We start from the raw sequence: 25,035 nt of genomic DNA on the forward strand, positions 1-25,035 counted from the left end.
GAGTCTTAACTCAAGGTTCTGACATCCATTTCCTGGTCCATCTCTCAGGTTCCACTTCCACTGCCGAGACCTTGCCCTGGGCTGCAAACTCGTCGTGAGTCTATCTTCCATGTGGACTGAGGGTGTTCAGCGCTGAAAACATCTGGGAAACGCCGTTAACGCGAAGGGCGGGTTTATCTGTCCCGTCCAGATTTCCTCCCTGTCGTGATTCATTCTCCTGATGGAGAAGAGGAAACACTGAGCCTTGAGGCTGGAAGCTCCGATGCCCAGGCCGCCAGCCCGGGGCGGCAGCCCTCAGTCAATTCCTCATTCACGTGTGTCTTTCTAAAAGATGAGTACTGAGAGCACAGATTTTTATCAGTCACCATTCTCACCGATTCCCACCTACTGAGAGCCCTGAGAAAGGCGGCCCCTTCGCGCAGGGAGGGTCTCCCATGTCAAGAAAGCCCGGGACGCAGGCGTGAAGCAGGCACTGGGCCGTCGCGCAGCCCCACGCTGGGGGGGCCTCTTTGGCCCCGTTTGGACCTTCGGGTCTGATGCTGTCTCCACGGCAGGACTCAGGCAGACGTGTGTGGTTGGGACTGGTTAACAGCGGGGCGCTCTTTGTGAAGTCTCTCCTTTGGTTCTCACCCGCCGCCCGCCGTCCCCCAGTACATCATGGCCCCCGATCTAGTTCAGAACAATTTCAGGATCCTGGGAGTAATGCTCAGGCCTGACTCGACGCCACACCCCTCAAACAGCTCTTTTCTCTTCCTGTCCTCTCTCAGAGGATCCGTCTGAGGCCCGAACCGGCCAGTCCCTCCCAACCCACCCATCCCCCGCCCCCTGCTCACCGGCCACGGCGGCCCCTCCAGGGAGCAGGCACTGCCTCGTAGCTGTGTGTCTTTCTCCAGGCCCCAGGCCCGGGGTGCGGGGAGTCACTGAAATCCCCCCCCTCCTCCCTGTGGGTACAGCTTGGTTCCCGGGAACAGGAAAGGCTCCTCAGTGTGGAAGGTCGCGGCCACAGTGGGTGGGAGTCACCTCCGCAAACCGCCCCTCCCAGCAAGCCTAGAATGCTGCGGCCTCCAGAGCGATGCATGGCCACAGACTCCTGGGCCTCACAGCTGCTGGGCTGTGTGTGGGCTGGCCCGTAGCCTGGGGGTGGCTGTCCAGGCCCGTCGCATGGCGGGGGCACGGGGCAGGGAGGACGCTCAGGAGTTTGCTCCCGGATCAGTGCTGGCACAGGGACCTGGGTGGGTGGCTGTGGCCCCATGTCTGCCCCCTCGCCCTCCACCAGGAAGGCCCCATGGGCGGCACGGGGTGGGGGTGGCCCTGCTGGGCATGCATGTGTTCGTGGCACAGTGACCGTTTACTGCAAAGTGACACCATGCCCTCTGCTCGTCCGGTGCGTGTTCACTCTGGGGTGTTCCCTGCCCCTCTGCGGGGCTGCTCTGCCCCGTGGCTCGCTATGCCTTACATGCTGTTGGCCAGCCTGGCCGGGCCTGCCGGGGGGGCTTGTGTCCACGAGGACAGTGCTTACCACTGAGCAGGGGCCGGTTGTGCCGGTACGAGGTGGGCAGCTGGCCGACGTCCTCGGGCCGGCGGCCCATCACCCGGGCGAGGTGGCCGGTGTGGCGCAGGCTCCCCACCACGATGCTGTGCAGGTACACAGGCTCGATGAAGTGGCAGAGCAGCGCGCCCTGCACACCCAGCACGTTCCACCTGCGGGGAGAGGGGGTCAGCGGCCGGGCTGGGGAGGGCAGAGGGGCGGCCTCTCTTCCGTCCACCCCGTCGTCCTCAGGCATCACCCTCCCCGTTGTGTTGCTGGCGGGAGGGGACGCTGGCCTGCAGGGTGGCCACGGCTTTGGCGTAGTGGCCGCTAGTGACCCTGAGTGCCGTCGGGGGCTGGGCAGACGGCGGCTTCGCACGTGAATACACGTGGCTCCCTTTTCTGGAAAACGTGTTATTGGATGGAGTTAAATATTCCCTTGGGGACTTAAAATCAGATTTTTAAAAAAGGCACTTTGTCCCCACAGCAGACCTGAGCTTTCCTTCATGTTCGCTGGGAAGTACCAGAAATTGAACTGATTTCAGTTTAGGGAAAAACACCCTGTTCCCTTCCCTTTGTCAGACTCAGCGTCAGAGGGACCCGCTGAGTTGACCTGGGGATGCTGAGAGCCCAGATCGGAGGACAGGGCTGTCTTATTGGAAGCAAATACAGCTCTGGGTGAGTTCGCTTCTGCCTGCAGAGACACCCTCACACTGTAAGGTTCCCCCTAAATTTGGGTGATACGAGTATGTTATTTAAGGCACATTTTGTGGTTTCCCCTTGGAATGAGGTGCTTGAAGCCCAGCCCCCACTGGTAACGGGCGCTGTGCAGCTGATTTCGTACATCATTGTTCTTCTCATTAACTGACATTTCTCCACTGTTAGAGCCACGGTTGTGGGGCCTCCACGCTGCACTTTTCTTTTCATGATTAATAAGGAGTCATTATGGTTCCCTCTCCTGAAGCAGTCAATTAGCACAGAATTCTTCCCATTAATTACCGAATGCTGGAGCCAGCAGGCCCTACCTGGAGAGCAATCTGCTCTCAGAACCTGTGACACCAATTGCCTTAAAAAGTTCTCTTTAAATTTTATTCCAAAAACACAAGCAATTTAGCTGGCGATATTAATTTGCCTCAGAAGCATCGAGGTGAATGAGAAACATCTTTTAATCTCATGCAAGAAGAGGCAGCCATCTGGCTGGCGAGGGTGGAGCGCGCTTCCCCCCCATAAGTGCAGGTCATTAAAGTAATGTGCTCACCCACATAAAGCGCAAGTGGAATATAAAAGGTAATATTTATATACAAACAGTTTAGTCCTACAATTTAAGCCGTCATTGGTTTTATGAAACGTTTACTTTAGTCTATCAGATTTGCATAACTTCACTTAAAAAAATAACTGGTCATTTCCCGTCAGAGTCTGGGCCTGCCTCTCAGGAGTGAAGGGCTGTCCCCAGGGTCCGAGGAGAGGGCCTACCCGAGGGAGCATCGGGTTTGAAGGACGGGACATTTGTGGAAGCAGCACAGGCCTTACAGCCGATTTCGGGGACCCCTCTGCTTGGCGACGCCGTTCCCGCCCCGATCTCCATGTGACACCACAGGCCAGCCCGGGCCCTGGGCAGCTTCTCTCTCGCTTCCCACTGGTAGCTTGAGAACCGTAACAAGGCCCAGGCGTGTGCGCCCCTCCTGGGAAGGACTGAACTCATGGTTCTGAGTGGTGGCTGGGGGATCGGCTCCTTCGCCGAAACCTGAGCCCAGTATCTGCAGGCAGTGCAGAGCTCAGACCAGAACGAGGGGACGGTCACCCTCGTTCAGCACTCTGGACGCCCCCCTCCTTGTGCGAAGAGGCGGGGGAGGCTGGCCGGGAAAGAACCAGGTCAGTGAGTCTGTGTAGCAAGGTCTCGGTTTTCAGGTTCCACTGTTTGCGACCCCAGCGTGGGCCGTGCTGGGATTGGACGTGCTGGTGAGGGCGGCTTTTCCGGCCGTGAAGGGCCCGGCCGTGGCAGGTTTGCAGCTATGGCCCGGGGCGTGGGTTCCGGGGCGTCTGTTATTTCTCAGACAGTGGAGTTTGAACGTTTCTCGTCAGTGCGCAGCAGGGAAATGGATGTCTCTCCCATCGACAGCAAAGCCCGTTCCTGAAATAAGCCGAGTCTTGAACGATGCGTTACCGTCCGGAGGGACGTTCCTGTGCTTCTGGCCGCTCACGGGCTGGCTTTGAACAGAACTTTTGGAAGGCACTTGAATGGCTCTGATTCTGTGGGACTGTCTAAAGATAAGCACATTCCGCATCTGGTTTCCTCCTAATAACCTTTACAATGAAGGGACAATCAGCCCTCTCCTTGCCTGGCTACAGGGGTTTAAGTTACTCAGCTAAGACCATCAGTAAAGCCGGCTGCCTCCCTGAATATAAACCGGAGGGTCTGCAGCACTCAGGACTGAAGGGAGAAATGCCTCTCCTTTTGCTCAAACAGCCGGTATCACTGCCATGTTGACAGAGAAAAGTCCCGTGTCTGGCTTTCAATATAGATAATCCCTAAGTAAATGTACTTTTGTCTGTTCGTCAGTCTCTGAAATACCGGCGTAAGTGAGGGAGAGCTGCTGGGGGAGGCGCGTCCAGGGGGCTGTCCCAGGATGGGCCCTGCCCCGGACTGGCACCCCCCTGCCCTGGGGCGTGAGTCGGGAGCGGCGGTCACTGGTATGGGCGCAGGGGCCCCAGTCTGCTGTGTTCACCCTGCGGCGTGGCCGGAAGCCGAGGTCCCAGAGTGATGGCGAGGTCAGCACCGCGGGCGCCAAGCATCTCAGAGGAGCCTCCCTTCAGCCCCTTTCCGTCTGTGGGCAGGCTGGCCTGTTGGTCTGGACGCACAGCCACCCCCACTGGGGAGGTCCCAGGCTGCGCTCAGGCCCGTCAGGTCCCCGCCGAGTGGCTGGGCGACTTGGGCTTCGAGGTGCTGCTGGGGCTCCCAGCACTGTGAACCCCGGCTCGTCTGGGGGCCTTGGGAACCGCCTGCTGCTGGGAGGGGTGCAGGTCTGGGTGCACCCAGCCGCTCGAACGTGAGCCGGGGCGAAGCAGACAGCACAGATTCTGGCGTCCAGAAAACCAGGCCTGTCTCTCCTTGTCACTTGGCCCTCCCTTCTGTTTCCCGTCAACGTCCGTGATGTCCCCTGGTCTCCTAACTACTAGTCAGTTTTGCAGAGATGGTGCTTCTCAGCCCCCTGCAGCGTCTGGGGGCTAGGCGGGGGGTCACTGCCGCCTCAGAGCTCTGTCGGCCCCACGGCGTTGTTGCAGGAGCCACGGAGGCGGCAGGAGCAGAGGTGTCAGCGATCGCTGTTGCTGTGTTTACGTTGGGTAAGCATTCCTGGGTCATCCCTGGGATCACGTGGAGGCGGAGCAGGGGGCCTTAAACCAAGCTGCGAGCGTTTAGCAAGAGCTGTTGTTTGAAAAGGACCTATAGTTTGAGACTTGGGGAGTGAACAGTAAAGCATCTGGCTGCCAGCCGCCCGGAGAGGGGCTTGTTGGGTTCCCCGCGGAGGTGGGGTCTGGGGCCACAGAGACGAAGGGCCCGCCTCGGGAGGCGTGGGGGCGCAGGCCCCACACTCGGGGGGGCTCTCCCAGCCTGGGTCCAGGACGGGCCTGGCTCCCCAGAGGCCGCCTCGCCCTTTACGGCTTATCTTCATGGAGAAAGTTTTCATCTGCTCATTTAAAGACACTGCAATCAGTCATCAAGCTCGGGCACCTAAAGTTAGAAACCATATCTAAAGGGACATCAGTTCCAGGAGATTTAGAGTTTTACATGCACTCGGCTCTGGATTCTGAGGCGAGAGCCAGAACCCGCTCTGGTTCCCCGTCCTCTCCGGGGGCCGGCGCGTGCCTGTTGGCAAGAGTTCAGAGCTGCTGCTTACGGCAGAATACCCGGCCGTGCCCACGGGAGCACGGCCTCACGGGGACACTCGTCACCTGGTCTTGGCTCTGGAGGCGCGGGGCTGGTCTGTTTCATCTCTTTAAGCAGAGGGAAAGTTGGACCACGCTTTCGTGAGCTGGCCAAGCTGACGTGTGGTTTTGAAGGTCCGTTTTCATTGCCGTGCGAAGCGGCCCACGTTCTGTAGTTTCGCTCAGTCCGCGCCAGCCTGGCTTCAGTGGCGGCATCTCAGGAACAGGTTTTACTGGGCCGCTCTCTGGCTCTGTAACTTCCCCAGGGCCGCCTGAGCCGGGCAAGGCAGCAGTACCTCATCCCGGTTGTGTCAGTTCCGGGGGCTGCTGTAGCAAAGCACCACAGACAGGGTGGCTCAAAACAATGGACTTCCCTGCCCACAGCGCCGGAGATGGCAATCTTTGGCGGGGGTGTTGGCAGGCCCCAGGCTCTCTCCCCTGGCGTTCCATGGCTGTGAACACATCTCTCTGGGCTGCGCCCCATCTCCATGGCCTCCTCTGGGCGTCTGCTCTGTGTCTGTCCTCAGCGCCCCTCTCGTAAGAAGTCGGCGGTTGCATTCAAAGTCCACCTGAACAGTCCTGGAGAAGCACTTCGTCTCACCATCCTTAGCTTTATCAGCATTGTGAGGTCAGAGTCACTGGTTCTGGGCTTGGAGACAAGGACATGTTTTTGGGGGCCACCGTTCAGCCCAGGCCAGCTGCTGGGGCCCATGGGGGGACCTTGCTGTTTACCGTGTGCCGTGGGCTCCCTAACTCCACCGGGGGAGACTGTCCTAAGTACCTCCTCGGAGGTTTGGAAACAAGCTTCCGAACAGAGGTGTCACAGGGACCGTGACTCACAGAGCAGTCACCTGGAAACGCCCAGGTGCCCGGCGGCGGGAAGTGTCCCCACAGCACTGCCCCGCGTTAGAGTGCGCTTGCTTTAAACTGGGCCATGGTGACGGCGTTCAGTAACAGATGGCAGGGAAACTGCTCTGAGCAGCAGAGGCCCGACCATAGGCAGAAACGAGCATCTGGGGGAAAGAGGGGCGCAGACAGCCCCAGGCCCCTGCTGTCTTCCGTGGGTACCTGCTGGCCGTCTTTCCCCATGTTCCACATCTCCTACCGTTTCTCTGCCGTGTTTTGTGTCTTAATGGGAAAACCTTCTAAGGCGAGATGCCACGCCCCGCAGCTGATTCCCAGCGGCAGGTATGATTACAGTCCCATCACACCTTCCCAATCACCCGGACGCACAAGAAGTCCGTCCTCAGGTGGACTTAGGATCATGGTGGCCATGGAGACGCAGAGGCTGCAGTTTGGTTCTGGTTTTGGCATGAGTGGCCCTCTCCCAAGGGCTTGGCCCTTCCACCTGGAGATCTGAACCAGCTTTTATCTGCAAGATGGCATTTTGCTCTAGGGCTTTAACTAAAATTTCTTTTCAGCCAAAAATCTAACTTTCAAAACACTTTCGCGGCCCCAGAATTTCCCTGGGAAATCCAGTGACTGTTCCAAGCCAAAGAAATCAGGTTTTGTTTCTGTTGTGTCAACATCAAAACTGTGTTTAAAGGAAAGACGGTGTAGCTGGCGTGTCCCTGCGTCAGGCTTTGGGGTCCCTCGGCTGGGGGAGGGAGCGCCCACGTGACCGGGGTGTCCAGCCCACGTCTGCTCCGCTGTGTTGGGCATTCCGGCTTTGGGAGCAGGTCAAACGTCTCCACCCTCCAGAGCACAGTGACACCCGGGTGTCACCTTCAGACGTTGCTGAATGTGACATCACTCAGGAACCTGGGGACGTGCTGTGCTAGCCAAGTCCGTCAGCTGTGCGACCTGGGGGAGCAGGCCTGGCATGGCAGCCTGAGCCCTGGTTCCCACGCCTTTGAAGTGAGTTTGGATAATGACCTTCAGGTAACGCGGTGGCCCTTCCCTGGGACAGCCGCCTTGATGGCTGGGCTTCTGAGAACGCTGTGCAGAGTTTCTAGCTGCAGGTGCGGCCCCGTCCAGGCTCTTGGGTCCTGGGTAGGGTCCTTTCCAGCCGCTCGGCCTGGGTGAGTTCTGCTAATTGTCCAGTGTGGCCACCCTCCACCGCCCTGTCCTCGACAGCCCTGCTGGACTGTGTGTGTCTTCACAGTCAAGCCCGCCTGAGTCCCCTCTGTCCAGTCTCGCGCGTTCCCCACAGAGCAGGACGTCCCCTGTCCCATCGGCCATTCTGCTGGGCCCGGGCCATGTACAGATGCCACCTGAGGGAGGGGACCCCGCACCGCACATGGAGGAGTGTGGGGCCATTCAGGTTACGGATCCTGAGTCAGGGCACACAGCTGGACTGCAGCCCACTGCCTCAGGGCTGGTCCCCGTGAGCCCCCCACCCATGGCCACTCCATGTCCGTGTTTGAGAGTGTGGTGAGTGTCATGGGAACCCGCTGCTCTCGCCAAGCAGGCAGTGGGTGACCCTCGGCTCACAGGACAGCGAGGGAGGCCCCTGACAGGGAGGAAAGCTGCCTCTCTGGTCTCCGCATGGGGCTGCCCTCCTCAGATGGGAGAAATTAGCTGTCAAGTGGTTCCCAGGAAGCGTAAGGTCGGTTCTGACACCGACCTTCCGGGAAGACTCTCACCCTCTTCGGAACCGGGGCCACCCAAAACCCCGCCCCCGCCCCCCACGTCGCCCCGCAGACTAGGCAACTGGTGCTTTAGAGTTGAAGAAAGTCCCCAAGAGAGAGGCCCGAGGAGACGGTAGGTAGCATTCATGGGAAGGTGAAAAGTTACCCCGTGACGGACTCCAGGAAGCTTCCCATGTCTTATGGCTCGTTTCAAACCACTGGAAGCATTTCAGACTTTCTGTGACACGTTTTGCTGTAAACCTCCCTCACCAGTGACTTTGTAAAGTGAGTTCAGTCGTTCCTCGTGGAATTCCATGCCCGGGAGAATGCTGGTTACGGCTGAATTTATATTATTATTCAGGTGTTACTGACCCAAAAAGTGATACTTTCAAGCTGGAGGCGGGAAATAATGCAGCCGGATTGGTTGCTGAGAACTTTTATTATAACTGGCCGAGTTCAGCTTTCATTGATACCAAAGTGGGATTTGCAAAGAGAATGACAAGTTTCTCCAGCGCATGGACTTTCTCCACCTTAATTAAAGATGCAGTGTGTTCACTTATTTTTATTTCAATTCATAAAAATCTCAGAAAGCAGGTAATGAGAAGTCAGACCTTTCTCTTCCGAGGCCGCTCTGACAAAACCACCTCTATCACTGGGGGTTCTAAGTTCCGATGGGCATGTGGCCATGGGCTCCAAGCAGCGTTTGGGAGAAGAAGGAATCAGTAGCCACAGCTGGTTATGGACACATCCCTAAAATTACGGGCGGCACGAGTAACGATTAGCTCTCACTCCTGAGGAGGATGACAGCTGGGGAGTGTGGGCAGAGGACCTCGTTTTCACCTTCCCTGAGTCGTCCGGGTGGGCACCGGAAGGCTCGCTGGCCTTTGTGATTTCTGGTTGTCATGCCGTCGTTCATGTTTGCCGGCGCGGGTGCAGAGACGTGGTGTATGGATGCCTGGTCAGATGGGGTGGCTGGAGCATCATGCCTGGGGCCCACGCCCCGGCGTCTCCCACGTTCTGTCATCGACGATAATCTTGTCCCTGACATGCCTCATCCACAGCAAGTATGCTGGTTTGCAGCTCTTGCCCATTTCCCCGGGGTGAGGGCCATCCCTGCGGTGGACCCCAAGCGGCCACGCCCCCCAAGCCCTGATGTGGTGGGACGCGTGGGCCCCATGTCTGGTGGTGTCTCCACAGGCGGACACGGCGGGTGTGAATGATTTCAGGAGCAGTTCTTAACAGCTGTGGTAAAACAGAAGTGCTTAGTTTGTAATACTTGTTGCTTTTGTTTAATGTAACCTATTTAGTTGTGAGCTTATGTAATTTAATTTTTAATAACGACTGTGTTGACAACTGACTTAAGAATTGCCTGAAAATAACCAGCTCTCGCGGCCCAGTGGGTTTAGCCGCCCGGGGGCGGGTTCTGGGGGTGTAGGTGTATTTATGGCACGTGTCCCGCAGAGAGGGACCGCGACTTCCACATCCTCGGATCCTAGGGCCACGCTCTCCCTGCGGAGCCTGGAGCGGTGTCGGTTCTGGAGCTGCGTACTTCCTGTGCATTTGTGTGTGGAGGGTGCTTGCTTTTGAATTAATACTTAACCCTTGGTTGAATTTTTGTTTCTAGACCGGACAGGAAACAGATGAACACATCCATCATCAGATAGTCGCTCTGCGGAGCCTTTGCACAGAAATGCACGTTAGAGGTGCTTGTGGTCCTGAATCATTAGCGTAACATACGTGTTTTCACCTAAAAATGGTAGCAGTGTCTCCGTCCTGCTTTGGAGTGCTTTCTGCAGGGCTAGATCAGGGCCGACGTGTCCACGCCCTTGGAGGAAGCTGCTGGCAGCCCTCCCCACCCCTCTCACCATCAGCGCACCAGCCACTCCCTGTGAGCCAGCGACCCCAAGGCTGCGAGCTGCGAGCTTCGGTGCAGGAGCAGGAGATGTGGGTGAGGACGTTCCTGCAGTTTCAGTGCACGGGGGCCTGGAGGAGAGGCAAGATGCTGGGCTTGTCCAGGGAGGACAGATCAGGGGGAGATGGGAGGGAGCAGAGAGAAGACAGGAGGTGGCCTTGGGGAGGCGCCCTCAGGGCACTGCGTGGCAGGGTGGGGACGTGGTGCCACGCCCCCCAGGCTCCTCCTGCCTGGTGGGCTCCCCTCCCTCCACACCACCCACCTGGCTGCCAGATTGGCGACCAGAACTAGGTGAGTGGGTCAGTTCCCGGGTGGGTTCGGGGGAACTCCTAGCCTGCCTAGAGCCACGGGCATCACAGTGTCCCCTCCAAAGCAGTCTGGAATTCTCCTCAGCCAGGGATGTGATGTGGACCATGTGTTTTAGGTGGACTTCGACGTCCATCAGTGATGCTCTTTTTAACAGTTCCCCACATTGCGCAGGTTTTGTCAAGACCCTGAGACAACGAAATGTAAGTTCTGTAGTGTTAATTGACCAAACTCTCCAAAGGAGTCGGAGCTCCTTTGGAAACCCAGTGCCACCGGAGGCTGCCTGCTGCTCTTCCCACGTCACGCAGAGATGAGGCTCTGCGGAGGAGGGATGTGCTTCCTCTGAAGCACGAGTCAGCTGAGGACCACGGCTGGTCCCTCTGATACACACGTCGGTCCTCTGGTTCAGCCTCGTTAGGCCAGGAGCCATCACTCCAGGGATGGAAGTGGCCCTATTTGTCCTGCAGCCATTTGCTAGTTTTCCATGAGAATTCGGATCCCTGTTCACAGTGCGCTGAGGTTTTACCTGCGGGTAGCCCGGGAAGACGCAGAGCAAGGCCCCCGTGGGCGGGGGCGGGGTGGGGGTCAGGGCCTGGCTCCACCCCCCCGAGTCCCCGCCAGGCCCTCTGATGGCTCTGCTCTGCTTCCCGGGCACAGGTGGTGAGGGGACGCATGCAGAACCGAAGGCGCTCAGCCCTCGTGTGTCCGGGGCTGCAGGCGGCCACGTGGTGGGAGGGGCTGAGCGATGACCTGCCCCACCCCCACCCACCTCCCGGCCCGGGGCTCCCGTCAGGTGGACACCCTCCCCCTTGCTGTGCTGAGATGCTCCACGCACGTCCGGACACGCGCCCGCAGAGTGGCACCTGGGGGGGTGTCCCAGCACGTGGGCCGAGGGCAGCGCTGACCGCTCGATGCCGCCGCCCGCGGGGAGGACCTGACCGCACCTCCCGGGGGGGAACTCAGATGCGCATGTCTGTATGGGGTGGCCCCCCGCCCCCTCCCCCAACAGGGCAGCGCTGGCGCCAGGGGAGAGAAGGCCGTTACCTGGCGATCTTGTCCGTACAGGACATGGTGACCAGCTGCTCGCCCAGCAGGACGCCGTCCCACGTCTGCACCGCGGCCGGGCCACGCACCGGCACCGTCCCCTCCCCGGACTCGATCTTCGTGCGCAGGTGCCCCCGGAACTTCCTGGCCAGGTGCTTGCCGCTGCTCACTAGGGGACGAGAGCGCGGGAAGGGGCGGGGGGTCAGGGGCGCAGAGGGGCCCCAGTGCAGGGGCAGAGGGGAGGGGGCGCACCCGCAAACACCTCGGGACGACTTGCAGTGGCCAAGGGTTAGGCCGGGGGCGCGGGTTTTGGAGGTCGGTGCCCTTAGGGGGCTTCTGCAGCCGGCTCAGAGCCCCTTTCCACCCGGCTGGGCTGGCTGGCGTCTCAGCAGGGGGCCCTGCCCCACCCCGTGCCGGGCGCTGAGCAGGGCCGTGTCTGGAGGGCCTGCGATGGTGACACTTCGTTGCAGACTAACGTGTGGGGTCTACATCATTTTCACCCTTTCCAGCCCTTGAAAACCGTGAAGCCACACCCAGTGCTCGGGTCACACAGACACAGGGTGGGTGGGCCCTTGAGGATGGTGGTCTGTGAACCTGGCTCTACAGCTGCACAGCCTTGAAATGTTAAAACCACTGGTGCAGCTGTTTTGTCTAAAATGGGGACAGTGATGGTCTCTCTTAGCCTGAGGGGCCTGAGTGAGACAGGACGCCTGAGCGAGCCTGCCGCCCCGGGAGGCTAGATGAGGCAGGCATGCTGCTCCCCGACAGGTGAGGGAGCCCCTGGGGGTCCTTAGTGCACATGTCACCCGTCCTCCCTCCTTGCCTTCCCAGAGCCCCACCACACACACACTTACTTGAAGAGCTAGCTTGAACAAGAAGATTAAATCTGCTTTTGTTTTCTTTAAAAAAGTTGTGTACATTTAGTCTGGATTATATTATAGAAATTCTTAACTACTTTGCATAAAATTATACACAAAATAGCATAGTGATACCAGCATTTACATGCACGTGGTGACATGGATGAATCCTAAATGCTTTCTTTAAAAAGTGTCTATGTACTGTAATTCAAAAGTTCCATGCATCCCCAGCGTTCACAGCAGCACTATTTACAATGGTCAAGACATGGAAGCCACCTAAATGTCCACTGACAGATGACTGGATAAAGATGTGATATACTTATACGCTGGAATTAATGCCATTTGCAGCAACATGGATGGACCTGGAGATGATCATACTAAGTGAAGTAAGACAGAGAAAGACAATTATCAGGTATCACTTATATGTGAAGTCTAAAAAAAAATAACACAAATGAACTTACAAAACAGAAACAGACTCACATAGAAAACAAACTTACGGTTACTGTGGGGGAAGGGGGTGGGAAGGGATAAATTGGGAGCTCGAGATTTGCAGATACTAATATATATAAAATAGATAAACAGTATGTTTCTACTGAATAGCACAGGGAGCTATATTCAGTACCTTGTAGTAACATAAAATGGAAAAGAATACGAAGAGGAACGTGTGTATGTATGACTGAATCACTTTGCTGTGCACCAGAAATCAACACAACATTATAAACCGACTATATAGTTCAGTAAAAAAAAAGTTTTTCTATGTAAATTATTTAGAATTTGTAGAAACAGATTTCTCCCTCAATTACCCTCACTGAAGGCACCAAATAATGACTAACATTTGGGTTTATATGGGCACCTTCTCTTCCAGATCTCAGAGTAACTTCCAGTATAGTTTATCGTGGTTTCTAGGAACTGAAGTTTTCTTACTGTGTATTCATAGTACCTAACGGCCTTCTCCTGGGAAGAAAATTGCTGCATTCCTTGGAGAAAGTAAACTTTTGAGAGGCCTCAGTTTGCTTTCTGGCTGTGGTACCAACCCCGTGCTTGATGAGATCGACTTTGGACAGGCCTCTGAGTCACCCATGGAAGGAAAGTCTGAGCTGAGAGACTGAGCCTGTGTGCTCACAGCCTAGGAATGCCCAGCCCTCCCCCAGGGAGAGCCTGAACCTCTTTTTGTCTGTTACCTCGCATTAGGGGTCAGTGATGCTGGTGGTGGTACTGGTGCAGATGGTGACGCTTGTGGTGGTGATGCTGGGTGGTGCTGATGGTGCTGATGGTGCTGGTGATGATTGTGGTGGTTTTGCTAATGCAGGTGATGGTGTTGATGGCGATGACGATGGTGATGGTGGTGATGACTGTGAAGATGGGGATGGTGACACTGAGACGATGATGACAAAGATGATAATGATGGTGAGAAATTGAACAAAATATTTCATGACTCAAAAACGTGAGCTCAGCTTTGGTTTAACCTGACTTTTCCACTGCCGGGCAGGGTCTTTATCTCGTCAACCTCCAGCGGCAGGTGCACTGAGAGGGCGGGGGCCAGCTTGGCTAACAGCCCCCACCGTTTGCTGCACGTTAGGCACTGAAGTCGTCTGTGGGGGGGTATTTTCTCAGGGAACGTGGCACTCGTTTTCCTCTCTGATGTGAACGCGTTAATTACCAGACGTTCTCTCTGCAGCTGTCACGCCACTTTCCAGACCTTGGGCGCTGCCTGTCACGCCGTAAAGCTCTTCTGAATCCCCACCCAGTGCCCGGTGCAGCTGCCTTGCCAGGAAGCAGACTTTGCAGCCCGTTAGCGCCATGACAGCGCCAAGGCCCGGCTTGAATAAAAACTGGTTTCTCGGAGTTAACCTCAAGTTTTCAGGTAGATTAATTTTTCCTGAAGAGCCAGGTGCACAAGATGCTCCTGAGAAGTGTTTATCTTCAGGGGCGCTAAATCTCGGGCTGCCATCACCACGCACCCCTGCCGAGCGCCGTCAGCCCCAGGGTCTGAGTGCTGCAGTCCCGTCTCCTCTGGCTCCTCCTCGCCTGACTGTGAGAGGCTGGAGGGAGTTGAAGATGCCACGTGAAGCAGAACAAAATGCCAGTCCAACCAGAAAGTGTGGGGGAACTGACCTTCATAACCTGTAGGGCCCGAGACGGTGGTGTGGAACACTGCAACCCTGCCTGCCATGGACAAAGAAATACTCCCAGGCCCAGGAGAACACGCTCCTCTAACCAGTCCTCCAGGGCCCCTCACTGTGGTGCTCATCCACGTACAACGCTCTCCATGGAGACGAACGCCGTAGGAACACTTTAGAAAGTTGTTCAACCGACTTTCATTTTTAGGAGAGTCAGACGAGATGGAGACAATGGCACTGAGGAAGGACGCCGAGGGAGCAGAGCTTCTGAAACGGGTGCAGGGGTCGGGGGCAAGCCAGAGTGTAGAACAGTGGAGGACAGGAGGACAGCGGTTTAAGCCCCAGACAAGCGTTCTGTGTTCACCTCGTCTTCAGGAGGGACGGGGCTTTTGGGTTCTCTTGTCCCGGCTGACCCAGTGGGGAGGTGATGCAGGACTCCTGGCTGACACTGCGTCCCGGGGACGGCTCGGCCCGTGGGACTTGCTGGCAGAGGCGGCGGCCGGAATAGCCCGGAGCAGCACAAAGTGAGCAAAGTGCTGCATTTCCCCCTCCTACCTGCACCTGCTGCCTCTGAAAAGCACCACGAGGTAAAGACACCTGTGTCTGGAAGTGAACCCCAGGGCGCACGGGGGAAGGAGCTGCTTGTTCTCCTTGATTACCAGCTTTGCAGATTGGAACCAAGGGCCGGGGAGGCCGCAGCAGGCGCCGTGCGCAGAGACTCACGCAGGAAGGAGAGAAGCCTTCACTGCCCCTCGGCAGGGACCGCGGTCGGGGGCGGGGATGGAGTGGGGATCGAGGCTCCGCTGGCCTCACTCTCCCTGCGGCCCCCGAAAGGAGGCTGAGAGTCAGGGCCCAGCCCGCTCTGCGGGGGTTTCCTCCGGACCAAGGGCTGCTAGGCTGGGTCTTCACCAGGCGAGACTTTTGAGAGGACGCGGAAAGGTAATTCCACGTAGGTGTCCAACGGGCCCCATCTCAGTTCTACGTGCAGGTCCAGCCTGATGAGCGCCCCCAGACACGTTCTCGCTCTGAGGCTGCATCGCCCTGAAGGAACACTTCGCGCAACGCCCCGGCGCCCTTGGAGGGCTCCCTCCTGGTGAGGACGAAGGGAGAGTCACCGTCTGCACCGCCCACCGGCACGGGCTGTCCCCCGACCCGGAACCTGCCCTGAGCTGTGGGCACCCACCATCTGTCGGCCACGAATCCCAGCCTGTGGTGCTGGGCAGGGCAGCCCGGGCTGAGGCAGCGATGTGGGCGTTACTGGGACCCCACTGCAGGGACTTCTGTCCAGCCGCTCCCCACGGGGAGGCCAGGGGCCTGGAGGAAGGTTGGCATAAGCAGAATACACTTTTTTGGGCCTGCATCCAATCTGAGCGTTAGAGCAATAGGTTCCATCCAGGCGGGATCTGTAAAGAGCTGTCCTCCCTGGCATGTCCTTGTCTTTGGTGGAGGCGCCGTCACAGCAAGCCTGGGCCCGGCTGGCACTCAGGGCGTGCTCCTCTCGCCTCCCCTTGGTGACCGGAGCAGTTACCTTCCAGCGGCAACCAGGGCCCAAACGCGCTTCGGTGACCGTCGTCTGCTGCAGGTTCCCCGAGTGCCGGATGGAGCCTTGGGCTCTTCAGCATCTTAGTCGGGACCAGATCCCTCGTCACATAAGGTGCTCGGTGTCACTGCCTACGTCAGTGTGTGCATGTGTGCAGTCGAGTGTGTAACTACACACGTGCCATCAGTAACAGACCTTCCCGATGGTACCTGGGAGACACCAACATCACAAGACCCGCGTGGAGGAGCCAGCGTGTCCTCCCCACTGGAACTCGGTGTCACCTCCTGGGAGGGGGCCCCTGCTCTCAGGGGATCCCAGGAGGGAAGGTCCTGCCCGGGCATTCACACCAGCTTTCTGGGCGATGCCAGTTCCCGCCGGGCACCACCCACTGAGTTAAGAGGCTGGGCTTTATTCTCCCCCATGTCGCGGATGGAGGTGGACACAGTGCACCTGAGCCCACACCATTCAAACGCCACGTGATCCTGGTCTGTGTTCCGCTCAGATTTGCCCTCCGTCCTGGACACAGTGGCTGCCTGACCTGTGGGGGCCAAGAGGGCCTGGCCATCCCAGCACCTATGGTGGGGCCAACCGACGTCCTTCCAAGTCCGGCGACCCCCATCCCTGGTCTCTCAGAGGTCTGCCTGCGACCTCAACAGGTACAGTACATTCGTTACTGGGTGCGTTCGCCCTGACACACTCAGCCCCAGGCAACGCCTCCTCTCACAGCAGCTCAGCCCACCTCACCAGAGTCTAAACCCCACTGCCCCTCCCGGACCCCAAACCTCTTACCTCACCTGCAGCGATCAGACACTTTGCACAAGCCGATCTGGCACCTTGTGACCCCCCGCCTTATAAAAGGCCCCAACAGCTGGCACTCGGGGCTCACACGGGCACCTGTCTCCCGTGTGGCCACTGCTGCCTCTGGCAGTGTAACTACTAAACCCCTTTGCTGTCCTCCGTCTCCAGTAAATTCTCGTACCAACCCGTGTCACTGGCCCCACCATCGTGTGGTCCCGCAGGACCAATTTTACGTCTCTGGCTGCTCCCCTCCTGGGGCTGTGGGGACTTCAGACCAGGGTCTTGGAGGAGGTCATCCCGCTGCTGAGACCCCGCCCGCTCCACCCGCCCCGCCAGCGGTGTCTGAGCGCAGCCTGGTCCTGAGCCCGAATGGGGAGGGGAGGTGGGCCGTTTGTGTAAAAAGGGTAGAAACGTGGCCTCTTACGGTCTGTGGTGATTTCGTGGGGCGAGTTGAGCCGCGCGTCTCCGCAGGGGGACGTGCTCACATACAGGTGGAACAGGGTGTCCTCCCGTAGCCGGTAGCCGCCCTCCTGTGACCGCACGAAGATGGAGCGCTCGCCGTCCTCCCGCCGCTTGCTGGGGTGAGACAGAGGTCAGTCAGTGCCCAGGAGGCCCTGCCGCCCCGAGTCAAGCTGTCCTTCCCGGCCTCTGCCCTTGTCACCTGTGCTGGGTTTTCTCACCGTGAGAAAACTTGTGGCCTGGCTGGCGGTGCAGCCGTGTCCGCACCATCCCCGCTGGCCACTTTTCAGGCCCACCCTCACCAGCTCAGCTTCCTCGTATGTGTGACCCTGAATCTGTGCGTGTGTAACACAGCCATTCTGTGGACCACAGGGTGTGCTCGTGGTCCCTGTGAGCCACACATTCTGCATCAGAAGAAGGACAGGGACTGAGGAACAGGGCTCGGCCGCAGCCCCGAGAGGAATCCAGTGCACAGTTCCCTTCTGCATCGGCCAGGCTCCCCCACCTCCTGGCGGCGAGGAGGCCCCGCCATGCCCTGGGCGAGCCTGGCTGCGTCCCCTCCCAGCTCCGGTCCCCACCAGTCACAGGCGGCTCCTTTCTGCCAGTCTTGCTCTTTTTACACGTTCTGCCCCATTGGTGATGGATTCTGAGATCACAGAGGCAGCAGAACAGACATTTTCTCCCCAGGAAACCCTGGAGGCACCCCACCAGCCTCTCTGCTTCCCTGCCTCTGCTCCATCTGCTGCCAGCCCCTCCCTGGACCTGGAGCAAATGCCTGGCCCAGGCTTGTCCCCCTGGACCCCTGAGGGCAGGGGCCCGACACACGGTGCCAGCCGGCGTGACACTCGTGGAGGTGGGGGTATTTGGAAATACCTCTGACCGGAAGCTGGTATTTAGGAGAGAAACCCTTCCCACACTTGGATACATTCTACCTCCATTTTCCACCTTCCACGTGCTCGTTGGCCTGTACCCTGGGGGGAACACCCACCGGGCTCAGCTAAGAGCCAGCCACATTGCTGAGGCATTGCTTTCCTTGAGCCTGCTCAGTGCCTCCTGTCCCCACCTGTGTGGCTGCTGCACGTGCTGAGGCCGCACGTGTCACTCCCTGGAGCTCCCCTCCCCCGCAGAGAGCCACAGCAGGGGGTCTGACGAACGCCGCAGTGAAGGACACAGAGGGACAGTGTTTCTGGCGGAGACACCCCACTGTGCAAAACACCCTGCGCGTCCACTCCCAGGTGGGATGTTGTCGAGGGAGGTACCCCCAGAGGACAGTAAAGCCGACAGAGCTGGGCATCCGACATCTGGGCACAGGGCTCATGGTCTCCATCACAGGACCCCCCCCCCCCTTAAGAGACAGACACGCAGGAGGGAGGAGGCAAGAAGCTGGGAGAAAGCCCATCTCCAGCTGCCTCCATTGCGGTGCCTGGGAGGTCCAGGACCGGGTCTCACAGGGGGATGGGGTTCAGGAGGACACAGTGGGGGCATGTCCAGGCCATGGAGTCCAGGGGCCCCAGGACTAGGCCTGGGGTGGGAACAGACAAAGCCTAGCGTCTGGGAGGGACCCACGGCCATTGTGCAGAAACCTGTCTGGTAAGAAGGTTCCTTGGCTGAGGAAGTGTCAGGACCAGGCCGGGGCCAGTTGAGGGTGTACAAGCTCTCCCACACTTCTGTGGTCAGATGCGCGAGGAAATACCAACTACGGTCCCCCTGATGTGGCTGGGAGGAGCCTGAATCACTGCCCAACCCACCCCGGCTCCCTCAGGGACCCTGCCTGTTTCGGGGGGACAGGCCCAGCTCCCAGGACGGCAGCCTTTGCTGGTGCTGGGACTGGCAGCTGGAGGCCATGCAGGGAGGAGCCCCGGCCTCACTTAAACCCTGGGGGTGGGGGTGGGAGTGGGCAGTTTAAGCAGAGCCGGTGGCTGTTTCTCTAGGGGACACCTCTGTGCCCCTCTTGCCCAGCCCTGCCTCAGGGTGTGGGCGGTGAACCGGGAAACACTCCACTGGTCGCGGGCAGCTGTGCCGACCCCTCACCCCCTGAACGGCCTCCTTGACACGGGGTGCACTCTGGCCTTTGTTCATGGGGTGCTGCAGTCATGGGGACACCGCCCTGCACGGCCCCCCTGCTCTGGGCAGAGTGCACCCCAGACTCATGTGTTGAAGCCCCAGTCTGTGAGGGTGTGTCCTTGATGGGACAAGCATCTCTGTAAGAAGAGGCCTTTCCCCAGGTGGGGACACAGAGCAGGGCAGCTGTCTGCCAGCCAGGAGGGGGGTGCACCACAACGACCCTGGACCGACCCTGCTAGTCCCTGAGCCCCAATGCCTGGCCCCCAGGCTGAGAGCAGCTGTGATCGTGGATATGGCACCTGCGCCCTTCTCAGTAGGATGGGCCCGTGACACGCGTGTTTGTGCATGTGGGGGATGTGACCCGTGTAATGTGCGTGCACCTGCAGACCATCTGCTGCAGTCACTCGTGGGCCTGAGGACAAGGCCCAGCCCAGAGGCAATGCCTGACCAGAACGTGGCTTTTGGGGGCCTGGCTGTCAGCCGTGCAGGTGGCTATGCATCTCCTGCCCGGTGCCTCCTACCCCAGCCCGCTCACCTCAGGTGCAGCTCCAGCTGTGCATACAGGAAGTGGACCAGCGCCCTCCTGGCCACGATCTCCGCGTGGCAGTCGTTGACCACCAGCCCCTGGTCGTTGATGTGGTCGCCACTGATGCACTTGGTCCCCGAGGACAGGACGACCACCTGGGCTTGCCTGACGTCCAAGCCTGTGGGACAGAGAGGGCGTCAGGACCTGCTGCTGCCCGCCCTCTGGGCTCTCCGCTTCGCCTGAGCTAGGGTTCACCTCCCTGCCGCCAGCCAGGGGCACCACGCAGCCGGGCCTGTGCACGGGGCAGGTGCTGGGGGAGGCCAAGTGCGCTGCTCGGCTGTGCTGCCCAGGGGTCGTGTGGGACACCGCTCACTTCTCAAAAGCAGGTCGGGCCCCGAGCGCCTTCCAGCGCCAACTCCGTCTGATGGGCATGGGCGCGAGGGCTGCGTCTCCCCATGTGTGCGACACGGACAGGGTGGGACTTGCCCCCAAACAATCCCGGCCCATGGCGGGAGGAGGCCTGGCCACTGACTTCCACCTGCGGCTCACATGGGCTGAGCGCAGGGCCCTCCCGGCCACCAACCTGACTCCGCAGACGAAGCCCGGGAACCCTGTCCCCGGCCTGTGGTGGGCGGCCAGTCACCCCTGAATTGGAAGATCGCTGACGGGGGCTGACAGTCCTTCCTCCGCCAGGACGGTGCTGTGCCCAGGACGGCGGGGGCGCCCGTGAGGACCGGCCCCTCCCCTCAGCAGCTCTCCCCTGAAGCAGGAGCACATCCCTGACTCTGGGGGGCGAGCCCAGCGGTGAGGAGTCAGAGGAGCAGGCACCACTCCCAGCCATCTGTGCCACGGCTCCTGGGAACATGCAGCCGGGCGGGAGACTGCGGGACACCTGGCCCAGCGCGTCCGTCTCCAGACCGCACCTCACAGCCGCTGCCCGGGGTGCGGGGCCCTGGTGGGAGCTGCCCAGGGCCCTGGCCTCGTCTCTAGAGCTCCGGACACTCAGGCTCACCCACAAGAACAGTACGCAACGTTGCAAGGCAGCAGCTGCAGGAAGCCCTGCAAGTTTTCTGACTCGACGCACAGACTTTCCGCAGGGCATGTGGGAGGGAGTGACGCCTCCTGTTCCACCCAGCACCTTCTGTCCTGAGACCCCTTACGGCCCCACGGGGGCACAGGAGGGCAGCCCCACCGCGTCCCCTCCCCTCCCGGGCTCGTCCAGGGCTGTGCACAGCTGTTTCCTAGCAACCTCGTGGGTCCGTGGTGAGAACTCAGCAGCGAGGCTTCCATCCGTCTGTCTGGTGTTGCCGTGGCTCGGACCCGCTCGGGGAGGACCAGCCGCAGGTGCACCCCTGCTGTCATTAGTGTCACACGTGCTCTTTGTTTAAGAGCAGCCGGTCCCGAGGTCAGACTCACAAACAGGCCATTTTCTGACTCTGAGCCCAGGTTCCTGGCCATGGAAGGGAGGTGATGTTCGCTGTGGCATAGAGACCCCCTCCTGCCTGTCTTGGCCTCAGTTCCCTTCTCTCTCAATAGGCCCGACTCCGAGGCAGGAGCTGGTGTCTCCTTCACACGAGACAGCAGTCAGAGGCACCTTGTGAACAGAAAGGGTGTTCTGGAAAGAAAGGACGACAAACCAGAAGGCCGGACGCCGGGTTTCTGTGAATGTCTCGCGGGCCGCCGTGCCTGGGGGCCTCTGGGACCGCAGAGTCCTCCTTTCTGCCGACCTCACAGGTCTCACGGGTCAGTGAGGGGAGCTGCATTTTTCTCCCTGCTCGAGGGCAGGAGCCAGAATTTCCACAAACTATTCCAAGAAGGGCGCCAAGAGAGTCTGGGCGGCACCCTGAGCTGGTGACAGTCTGAGCCGGGACCTCCAAGGATGCTGCAGGCGCCTTTACCTGCTGTGGCTGCTTGTTCCCGGTGCTGGACTCCGGGCCGCGTGTGTTCAGTCTGTTCCTGACAGTTTCACGGCCAGTTTCTCCAACAAGTCTGCATCCGGGTCATTTCTCCGATGAGGTGGGGTGCAGACCCCAGGCAGGCGAGAGTGCAGCTTCTGTTTTTAATAAAAGTTGCTTCCCGAAGGCCACATGGTGCTGGGCGTGTGGTCAGTTCTGTATACGAGCCTGCTGCTCTGACATGAAACTTCCTACCCTGAGAACTTGGTTCTAAGCCCAAAGACACCACCCCTCCTGTCCCCACACAGGCTGGCTCTTGCTTTGCGAGATGAGGACGTGGGTGTCGGGGGGAGAAGTGGGGACCAGCCGCTGCCCCGAGACCAGCAAGCAGGATGCGAATTCAGGACAGAGGTCTGCTCACCAGCCTTTCAGGGTGGACCCCAAGTACGCACGGTGGTTACTGGTCACCTCCTTCCTGATAAAATGGGTAACGAGAGTGCGCTGTTACCGTAGGACAACGTGGGAGATGGTCCTAGAAACATACCATAGCGGTCCCACAGAACAGACAGAAAAAGTGATCAAAGAGCTCCTCCCCGCCAAATCCCTGAGCCCAGCTGGTTCCGGGGGATGAGTCTCCCGGCCTTTAAGCAGCAGACGATTTCAAGGCTATTTAATGAGTTCCTGGGCACAGTAAAGATGAGGGAACGTCCAGTGGTTTTTATGAGGAGACGCCCATGTTACCAGTCTACCCACCTGACTACGCCACACAGAGAACTACAGAGGACCCTCAGGGTGGGTATCCAAAATTATGAATAAAATACTACCCAATTATCAGAGGAACAGAGCAACATAGTAATTACTGTAATGTGGGTTTATTCCAGAAATGCAAACATGGATTATCTCAAAAAATTAAAATGCAATACAAAAATACAGTTATAACCAAAGACATTAAGAGGCCATCTGATATAATCCAACAACTGCTTTTGATAAAAACTCAATAAAATAGGGTCTCCCCAGTGTGATCTCACACATACACACACACACACACACCCTCCAGCGTCAGGCTTGATGGAAACACTGAGGGATTTCTCCTGACTTAGGAACACAACAGGAATGCTGCCTTTGTAGCTCCACTGTGTAACATCCACTGAAGCTCTCAGCCAACACAGCAAGAGAGAAATCAGAAGGGCAACAGTTGGAAGGGAGCGGGTACCACGGTCGCCGTTTGAACACGCGTGGTTATACATGGGAAGCTCCCGGGAGCCACTCTAAGTGTGCCGGGTGAGGAGGGGCACCGGCTTGGTGCAGAGAAGTCAGCGGCTTCGTTTACACACATGACAGCCTTAAATGCACATGACTAAGTGCAAGAAGCTAATTACACACTGTGATTCCAACTCCGTGGCATCTAGAAAAGGCACAGCTATGGAGACAGGAAGATGAGTGGCTGCCGGGGGTCAGGGGGAGGGGGGAGCAGGTGGAGCACAGAGGGTTTCAGGGCAGTGACGCCACTCTGTGTGACACTGGAATAATGGATTCATGTCATCATACATTTGTGCAAACTATAGAAGGTACAACACCAAGAGGGAACCCTAATGTAAGCTATGAACTTTGGTTGATTGGAAAAAAAAAACCTAAAAAAAGAGAACATATAAATGCACTCTTTATAAATTCAGTGGGTGAAGACCTTTCTAATTGTAAGTCAGAGTCCCAAGCTGGTAAAGATGATCAAAATCAAATGCATGAGAAGAAAAACTATTTGTACATAGAAAAACACCTTAAAGACAGTGGAAAGACAATTAAAAACTGGGGGAAATTATAATTTGTATCAGAAACAAAGCACCATTTCCCTAACATATAAAGAACTTCTAGAAAAATAAATTCCTCAGTAGGATAATGGAAAAAGGCCAGGTAAAAACTTCACAGACAACACAAATGGTTCTTAAATATCTGGAAAAGCGTTGTCTCACTGAATAAATAAATATAATCATATAAAAATACAGTGAGATGTAATTCTTTGTCTATCAGACTGGCAAACGTCCAAAGGTTGATCAGTATGCAGTTGGAAGGGCTGTGGGGAAACCACTGCGCTTACAGTGGCCGGCGGGAGTGGGTGTGGCTGGCACACACCGGAAGGATAATGCGACAACGTCCGATCACGGCGTCTGAGAGCTCATCCCGCCCCGTGTCCACACATGTGTAGGATGATGTATGCGAGGCAGTTTGCTGCAAGTGTCTGTGGGTGGAATGATGCAACTGACTCGGTGTGGCCCATCCCTGGGGGACTGGGCAAAGCACAGTGTGTGTGTCTGGTATTGGGCTTCTGTGAGCTGGACAGGCAGAGAGGTTCCCTATGGGGACAGACTTCTAAGGGACACTGCTACATGAAACAGGCTGGCACTGCTGCAAAGGCGGGGTGAGAGAGGACACCTGCACAGACGCCCTGGAAGAAAGCTGGCAGGGCTGGGACCCCACCCCACATCCCAGCCAGTCCATTGGCCCGTTACTGTCTCAGGGATGCTGGCAGAGGTGCGAGATCCCTGGACCAGAGACCCAGGCATGTGACTTAGCACTGCAGGCAGCAAGTGCTCCCTGCTTGCTCTGGGGTCCTGGCCCACCTCGTGCAGCACGTGCAGGGGGACCCTGAGCTTGGGGAGGGAACCTCTTCATCGCAAGTGGTGAGAAAATCCCAGAGAAAAATAGTGGCTCACCCTCAGTGGATGATATGACACTATATATAGAAAATTGCAAACGTGCCACACAGAAACCACGAGAGGTGATAAGAGAACTCGGCAAGGTAGCAGGATACAAGATTAACCTACAGAAATCAATAAAAGACTTAGGAATAAATCTGACCAAGGAGGTGAAAGACTTATACATGGACAACTACAAAACACTGACTAAGGAAATTAAAGAAGACTTAAAGAAATGGAAAGATATCCCACGCTCTTGGAAGAATCAGTATCATTAAAATGGCCACACTGCCCAAGGCAATCTACAGATTTAATGTGATCCCTATCAAATCACCCAGGACATGTTTCATAGAGCTAGAACAAATAATCCTAAAATTTATATGGAACCAAGAAAGACCCAGAATTGCCAAAGCATTACTGAAGAAAAAGAATGAAGCTGTAGGAATAACCCTCCCAGACTTCAGACAATACTACAGAGCTACAGTCATCAAAACAGTGTGGTACTGGCATAAAAACAGACATATGGACCAATGGAACAGAACAGAGAGCCCAGAAATGAACCTACAGACTTACGGTCAATTAAACTTTGACGAAGGAGGCAAGAATATACAGTGGACAAAAGACAGTCTCTTCGGCAAGTCACGTTAGGAAGACTGGACGGCAGCATGTAAATCAGTGAAGCTAGAGCACTCCCTCACACCACACACAAAAATAAACTCAAAATGGCTTAAAGACTTAAATATAAAACAAGACACTATAAACCTCTTAGAAGAAAACATAGGCAAAACATTATCCTACATAA

At 57.5% G+C, this 25,035-nt stretch overlaps 1 protein-coding gene across 2 annotated transcripts in view; it reads right to left on the bottom strand.

Moving 5' to 3' along the window:
- ADARB2 (adenosine deaminase RNA specific B2 (inactive)) overlaps window positions 1-25,035 on the bottom strand; it is a 382,017-nt gene that overhangs the window by 9,148 nt on the left and 347,834 nt on the right. For both annotated transcript variants that reach the window (XM_032473756.1, XM_032473757.1), the window contains 4 exons: window positions 19,658-19,826; window positions 17,024-17,175; window positions 11,285-11,453; window positions 1,520-1,701 (listed from right to left, as the gene is read on the bottom strand). In XM_032473756.1, coding sequence (XP_032329647.1) covers window positions 1,520-1,701; window positions 11,285-11,453; window positions 17,024-17,175; window positions 19,658-19,826 — 672 coding nt within the window. The remainder of the gene's footprint in view (window positions 1-1,519; window positions 1,702-11,284; window positions 11,454-17,023; window positions 17,176-19,657; window positions 19,827-25,035) is intronic.

Source organism: Camelus ferus, chromosome 35, assembly GCF_009834535.1.
Source record: "Camelus ferus isolate YT-003-E chromosome 35, BCGSAC_Cfer_1.0, whole genome shotgun sequence".
Taxonomy (NCBI): domain Eukaryota; kingdom Metazoa; phylum Chordata; class Mammalia; order Artiodactyla; family Camelidae; genus Camelus; species Camelus ferus.